At 39.7% G+C, this 7,658-nt stretch overlaps 1 protein-coding gene across 1 annotated transcript in view; it reads left to right on the forward strand.

Moving 5' to 3' along the window:
• The first annotated feature begins 1,774 nt into the window (after positions 1-1,774).
• The window catches only part of LOC107694419 (TELO2-interacting protein 1 homolog), a 16,483-nt gene continuing 10,599 nt past the window's right edge, over positions 1,775-7,658 (forward strand). The window contains exons 1-5 of the mRNA XM_016494108.1: positions 1,775-1,853; positions 2,382-4,720; positions 5,389-5,547; positions 7,196-7,338; positions 7,444-7,584. Of these exons, the coding sequence (XP_016349594.1) occupies positions 2,428-4,720; positions 5,389-5,547; positions 7,196-7,338; positions 7,444-7,584 (2,736 nt within the window). The 5' untranslated portion in view covers positions 1,775-1,853; positions 2,382-2,427. The remainder of the gene's footprint in view (positions 1,854-2,381; positions 4,721-5,388; positions 5,548-7,195; positions 7,339-7,443; positions 7,585-7,658) is intronic.

A 7,658-nucleotide genomic window follows, 5' to 3' on the forward strand; every position in this document is an offset into this window, starting at 1 on the left:
ATGGACTGGAGTGGTGTGGATTATTGTGATGTTTTTATCAGCTGTTTGGACTCTCATTCTGACGGCACCCATTCACTGCAGAGGATCCATTGCTGAGCAAGTGATGCAACGCTACATTTCTCCAAATCTGATGAAGAAACAAACTCATATACATCTTGGATGGCCTGAGGGTGAGTATATTTTCACTATTCCTTCAACTACCATTGTAAACCCAAAGCTGCAGCTGTTAACCGATCACCAGTGTCAACAGCGGTAAAACTCTCTCTTACCTTTCTTCATTTCTCTGTGCCACACACGCACGATGAAGGATGCATGTTTGCGGTGATGAATGATCCACAGAGACAGAGTCTGAACACTCTGCTGCGAGTTACTCAGTTCAGACAGCTTCTTCTCCAGCGCAGACTCGGAGAAAGACGACATGCTGACCGCTCTCTCTCACCAAACCACCCTGAGAAGACACAACAGGTTATAAACAGGTCTGAGTTGCATTTCACTTAAGAAATTTAAAGCTGCTTTCGAACTAAGGGACTCACAGGAAAAAATGGACCCTTATATTTACATTTATATAATATATAAAGTATGGGTAGTTGACTTTTGACTGTTTGATGTGTTATTCTGCATTTAAAACTACTTTCTAAACAATATTTTTTACTATAATTCTTATTATAGTATAGCTTCGACATGGAATATTCGTTTATATGGCATAGTTTTATTTTATTTTTCACAATCCAAGGACATTTAAAAATAAACTACAAATAAAAGGTTTTAAAATAGTGCTAAAATTATACGCATTCTCTCAAACTGCCATAAAATTTAATCCGGAAGCTTGATATTAAATAAAAATGCTACAATAATACATTTAATTTGTCAACTAACCACATACATACACATTATTAAACCACTTTCAAATGCATTTTGCTTATTTTTAAATAATTGTTATGCATATTAGGATTCATGACCTCATTTTCTGTGGTCTACTTGTATTAAGAGAGACCACATGGAATATTTGTTCTTTAGAGACCAATATAGTAAAACAATGTACATATGAATAAAATTTGCGCACACACACACACACACACACACAAAGTATTTATAACGGTAGTTTGATTGCATATATATAGGCCATGTGATTAACAAAGTAGATATAATAGAAGAGTTTGAACTTAAACTCCATACAGAGTCTGAGTTATTGATTAGCTGAGAAGGTGATTATTTGTAATGCAAAATTTCTGGGACATGCAGCCAACATATTCAAGACAGTAAAAGCTAATTAAGCAGGTTAAAGAAACAAATCAAGCAAACAACTAAAACATAAAAGGTAATGTAAATAAATTCTCACCTGTCAGCAGTTTTTGTAACGTTAGCCTAATCTGGATTTAAATTCAATATGGCACAACGCACGCGGGAAACACTAAATACGAACTACCGCGGATCAAAAGGGTGGTTTAAGTCGAGATATTAATAAATCGAATGAATAAGATATGATCCGTGAGTATATTCCTCGAAACTTTTGCCGAATGTTTGAACACGACGAGATTCTGTTCCAAGTTGGTTGATAAACAAACGAGCGTCGCGTACGTGACGTCACATCGACGCGACGCGACATCATGCTGGATGTGTTTTTTGCAACGCTGTAATATTTACAACATGTCTCGTTTTGAATAATAATACCAGCCATTTTCAAGTCACGTGTGTTCTTTTGTCTTGGAAACCCAGCCTTTGTTTGCTAGCAGGCATAGATGATCTCTCTCTGGACTGAAATTCGTAATTTTATATTTAATGAAATAAAGCAGGAGTTTATTGACATGATTGTGAGCTGCTGACATGACTTAGCTGCACTGAACCACTCAAGAGTAAGTACTATGGGAAATTTTAAGGGGAGGTGCTGTAAGTAAATATTCAATATGCTCGTTCACTCTTCATATGTTAAAATAAAACATGACCATAGAAGAATAGACTTGTATTGTGACTTTACGACTTTTAAATGTGCTTACTGGGCACCATCTTATTAATCATACACAGTAACAAGAGTGATATACACCTCATAGGACATCAAATGTTTTAGTGTGATAAGCAGTTCATAGTCATAGACTCTTTTGTCAATGTTTTTTTGCATGTTTGTTTTAAGATAACATGCTTTATGTATGCTAGTGAAAACAATTATCAGCAATATTATTTAAGAAGTTGGAAAATGAACTGCATCCATTGTGAAATGCATTTACTTGACTATATAATCAAAATGTCACTTCAAGGAATCAGTCATTGAATACTAACAAATGCTGATTAATACTTGTTTAGTTGCCAAAAGTTTCTCTTTGTCATACATTTTTATATTTGTATTTCTCATGTTTGTCTCTCTCATGACGATTTTTTTTTTCCAGAATTGTATTAACATCCTTCACAGATCTTGTGCTCCATACATGAAGAATGGCTGAACATCAGATCGAAGACCCAAAGATTGCATTTGCATATCTCCGCCCATCCTGTGTCCTCCTGACCAAAGAACCTACGGTTGCTAACGTAGAAGCTCTTAGTGGTCATCTCCGCAGTGTGAGCGATGGAGCTCTCCAACAGCTCCAGGACTATATTCTGTTTCCCCTCAGATTTGTCCTCAAATCCCCTGGCTCAAAGCGGGAGGGACTCATCCAGGCGGTGATGGAAGCCGTGACGTATGTGCTGGAGAGCACTTGCGTTCAGAGTTGGGATTCTCTACGGGATCTGTTCTCTGAGCTGTGCCTTTGTCTGTGTTCCCCAAAAGACCCGGGAAAACCCGCCACAACCTCTGAGGAACTAAAGCTGGCCGTCCTTAGATGCCTGGACACCCTTATGCACTCTGCCTACGGTGACATTGTTTTTAAACTCTACGAGCCAAGCATGTTGCCTGGACTTGGAGCCGCCGTTTCACTACTTCTGGCATTAGCAGAGCACGAAAAGGCTAGAGGAGTTCAAACGGCTTCCCTTAAATGTCTCCTTTCTTTGTTTCAGCAGTGCGACTGCGTAGAGGAACACATTGAGCCAGGACGGGACGAGAGGTATCTGCTCGGACGCACCTTGGCCACTTTTTTACCTGGGATTTCTCGAGCCCTGAGTCTCGTAATAAGTGGAGATGTAAGACAAGGCCATACAGTTACAGTGAAGGCCATGAGGGTTTGGTACAAAGCAGTAGGTCTGGTAATGGCCGATGAGCAGCTTCAGAAAACAGACAATGATGTGGCAGCTGGAAATCTAGGGCTGGTTGAGAAGCTTGTTGTAAAGAGAAGTCCATCCTGGCGCAAAACCACATCCCAGCGCCTTGCTTTGGTCTTACAGAAGATCATTTCTTGCACATCTGCCCACCCGCACTGGAGAGTCAGACTTGAGTTGGTCAATCTATCCCATTTTCTTCTTTCTCAGTGTAGCCAGTCTGTGGGTGAATGTGTCGGTCTTCTTCTGGAAGCATTGGTAGGTGCTGTCAACGATGAGGAGCCTGAGGTTAAGCACAGGTGCAATGCAGCATTAGATGAGGTGGCACAAATGGGTCAAACCAATGGCAGACAGGACTTTACTGATATTCTATCCGAAAACCTCCACAGCTTGGCATCATCCTTACCTAGACTCATGAGAACATCTGACGACCAACGCAAGCTCTTTGTTCTTAATGTGTTCCTTGGGTACCTCAAGATTCTGGGGCCTAAAGTGGATGCGGTACTTTCTTCAGCAGTACATCTGGAGCGCATCTCCAAAGCATTGATGCAAGTGATGGAGCTGGACGTAACGGATGTGAAGATCATCGAGGAGAGAACTCTGACGTCTTCGACAGACTTGAGACCTGACCTGCACCAAATCCCATCCCAGAGGAAATACTTCCTCTACTTCACAGATGACAAGATATTCTCAGCACTCAGGAAGATCTGCCGCATGTTGGGATACTACGGAAACCTCTACCTTCTTGTTGACCGCTTCATGGAATTTTACAGGGAGTCTTCGGTTTACAGAAAGCAAGCTGCTTTGGTCCTCAACGAGGTCATTGTCGGTGCTGCAGGCATTGGCGTAGAAACGGACACTTCTAGGATTGATTGTTCAGGAACAAACCGGTCTAGAACAAATCAAGAAGACTTGAAATCTTCAGTCATGTCCATCATCGAGGAGTACATCAGTTTGAGTAACTGGCATCTCCCTACAGTCTCAGAAGCCTTGGAAGGGAAACTTGAGTCTACAACCTCCTTGGTGTCCAATAATCCAGAACGAAACTGTTTGCAACTGCTTCCAGCATCCAAAACTCCAACGCTCCACCAACTCAACGGCAATATCTGGCAAATCTGTATCCAGTTGGAGGGCATCGGGGGCTTTGCACTGGCATTAGGCACTGATTTCCGTGTGCTTATGATGATGACGCTATACCCTGTGCTGGAGAAGGCCGGGGACGAGTCGCTTCTTGTCAGCCAAGCGGCTTTTAGCGCCATGTGTGACTTCTGCAAGGCTTGCGATTACAGTTCATCCAAGGAGCTTGTCATCAAGAACTCAGACTACCTTCTCAATGACGTTTCTCTAAACCTAGCCAGACCCAGCATTCACCCTCATGCTCCGCGAGTTCTTGCGGTCATGTTCACTCACTCAGATGCCAGTCTGCTGCCTCTAGTGGCCGATGTGGTGCAGGACGTGTTAACAGCACTTGATCTCAGCTATGACCAGAGAGCACCACAGTTCTGTAGTGTGCTACACTCACTCATGAAAGCACTCGGTGAGTCTTAATTTTCCTTAGTTTACTTAAAGGGATAGTTCACCCAAAAATGAAAATTCTGTCATTAATTACTCACCCTCATGTCGTTCCAAACCCGTAAGACCTTCGTTCATCTTCGGAACACAAATTAAGATATTTTTGATGAAATCCAAGAGCTTTCTGACCCTCATTAGACAGCTGAAAATGTTCCCAGACATCGGTAAACTAGTCCATGTGACATCAGTGGTCCAACTGTAATTTTATGAAGCTACAAGAATACTTTTTTGTGTGCAAAGCAAACAAAAATAGCGACTTTTTCAACCATTCGTCTCCGCTCTGCAACATCTGCCGCCATTATCGAGAGTATTGATACGTCTTGATATTGATGTGTCTTGGTACCTTTTGGAAAGCAATGTCCTTACTGCATTTCTGGGCCTGGGAACATTTCAGTAACATTGCTGTCTAATGAGGGTCAGAAAGCTCTCAGATTTCATCAAAAATATCTTAATTTGTGTTCCGAAGATGAACGAAGGTCTTACGGGTTTGGAACGACATGAGGGTGAGTAATTAATGACAGAATTTTCATTTTTGGGTGAACTATCCCTTTAACTGTTATTTTGAGCAATGTTACTATTAAGTATTAGATTCTAAATGTGTTAAGTTTGAAAAATTGACACGTTTTACCACAGTGAGGTGGTTTCCCGCTACTATGGGATGCCAGAAGACACCCAGCAAAGAGACCCAGAATAAAGAGTGTGTGAACTTGAGGCAGTTTCTCCTGGACTATAAGAAGCAGAAGGAGCTTGCAGAAGGCATTGGAGTAGAGGAGGAAGATCCTAATGATTTAGGTTTGTAATTTACATTCATGTTTGGTTAAATGCCTATTTCTTTAGTATTAAGCCAGGAGGGGAAAAAAAGTACTTAAAGTGCTCTATTTTCACGCACTAATTTTGTACTTAATATAGGCTTACTAAAAATGATTCTTTAGTACTTCTAGATAATCTTACAAACATATAAGTGTACTCAAATGTGCTATTTTGGAACACCATGAATATCAACTAAAATGTTCTTTTATTATATATTCTCTATTAAAAATGTATTTAGATACCTTTTGTAGTACATTTGTAGTAATCCACGGGTGTATGTAAGATAGGTTCAAGTGTACTACAAGTGGTAACTAAGTACTAGTGCTGTCAAACGATTAATCACGATTAATCGCATCCAAAATAAAAGGTTTTGTTTGATTAATATATGTGTGTGTTCTGTGTATATTTATTGTGTATATATAAATACACAAACATACAGTATATATTTTGAAAATATTTAGATGTATTTACATATATTTATATTCATATAATTTATATTATAAATAAATATATTTATTTAATATATAAAAATAACATATTTTTCTGAAATATATACATGCATGTGTGTGTATTTGTTTATATATACATAATAAATATACATAGAAAACATACATATATTATGTAAACAAAAACTTTTATTTTGGATGCGATTAATAATTTGACAGCACTACAAAATACATTTTTTTTAATATAGAGAAAGTTTGTTAAAAGCACATTTTAGTTCATATTCATGGTGTCCTGAAATAGCGCATTTGAATACAGTTTATGATACACTTTAGATTATCTTAAGAAGTACTAAAGAATAATTTTTAGTATATTAAGTACAAAATTAGTGCATGAAAATGGAGCACTTTAAGTACATTCTGGAAGTGCTTTTTATTTTCTCCTGGAAAACTTTAATGTAAATGCTCTTACTTTCTAAGTGATCTGACTTATGATTTTTGCCTGGTGGATGATAAAACTTCCAAGGCTCTTCAACCAAATTTAGCAGAATTGTGCACATATTCAACCCTAAATTGAGAACGTCTTAGAGAAATTTGTATTTACTTGTATACTTAATTAAACGCTTTGGACCTACATTTTTTTAGGATGCATTATCTGTGTTGGCTTGCAGTTCAGTAAATTTCTCTACGATAGAAAATGGTTGTGCTTTACAGTTCCTGCCTGTAATTTAATTCTTGCACAGCAGACAACAGTAATGATCCAGTGAGTTGTCGCAGCATAAAAGTAAAAAGTGCTGGAACTGTTACGTTAATTCTGCTGAAGGTTTCATCATAACCGCAGACCTGTAATAGGGGTAGTCGGTTCCCCTTGAACAAGCTGTGGTAAGTGCTTTACACAAGGGTCCAGATGTAATAGAGCAGAATTATGATCGCCTGAGCTCCGTTTTTGGCTCATCTTCAATCCTCCACATGCTGAGGCTTTCAACTCAGGGCTCAGATTTCTGATCATTAAACCAACACCACACAGAGCCGAATTCCCAGAGCGATCCGTTATTATGGCGTTCCTACTATCACACTGAAGGTTTGTAGCTGATTTACAAGACGAATTCAGAGCCAGACTTTTGAGCATGCAGTCGAATGCACAGGAATGACAAACCAATTAGGTTTTTAAATTCTCCTATCCACAGAAGTTCCTCCACCAACTTCTGATGAGGACACAGATGGTCCTGCAGAGAAAAAGGAGCTTTCTCTTCATATCCAGATTGCGAAAGACGTGATGGAGCGATGCATCCACCTGCTCTCTGACTCCAACCTGAGAATCCGACTCAAGGTTGTAAAATCTCTTCTAGTGATGTATAATAGCTTTGGCATCGCTGCAGGTGTGCTTCCTTTGAACAGAGAGGGTCTAAAGTCAAAGGTGCATGTGCATTTACAGGTGTTGGACATCTTGGAGTTGTGTGTGTGCGTTTTATGTGAGCGAGAGGACGAGCTGCTTCCCATGGTGCACCGGTGCTGGCCTGCTCTCCTCCACCGTCTCACCAACGATGACCCTCTCGCTGTACCACGAGCATTCAAGGTGAGATCATGTCCTAGCAACCATCCACAACACCCTAGCAACCAGATGCAAAACCAACACGCAAAAAAAAAAAA

Source organism: Sinocyclocheilus anshuiensis, unplaced genomic scaffold (assembly GCF_001515605.1).
Source record: "Sinocyclocheilus anshuiensis isolate Anshui unplaced genomic scaffold, SAMN03320099.WGS_v1.1 scaffold1826, whole genome shotgun sequence".
Taxonomy (NCBI): Eukaryota; Metazoa; Chordata; class Actinopteri; order Cypriniformes; family Cyprinidae; genus Sinocyclocheilus; species Sinocyclocheilus anshuiensis.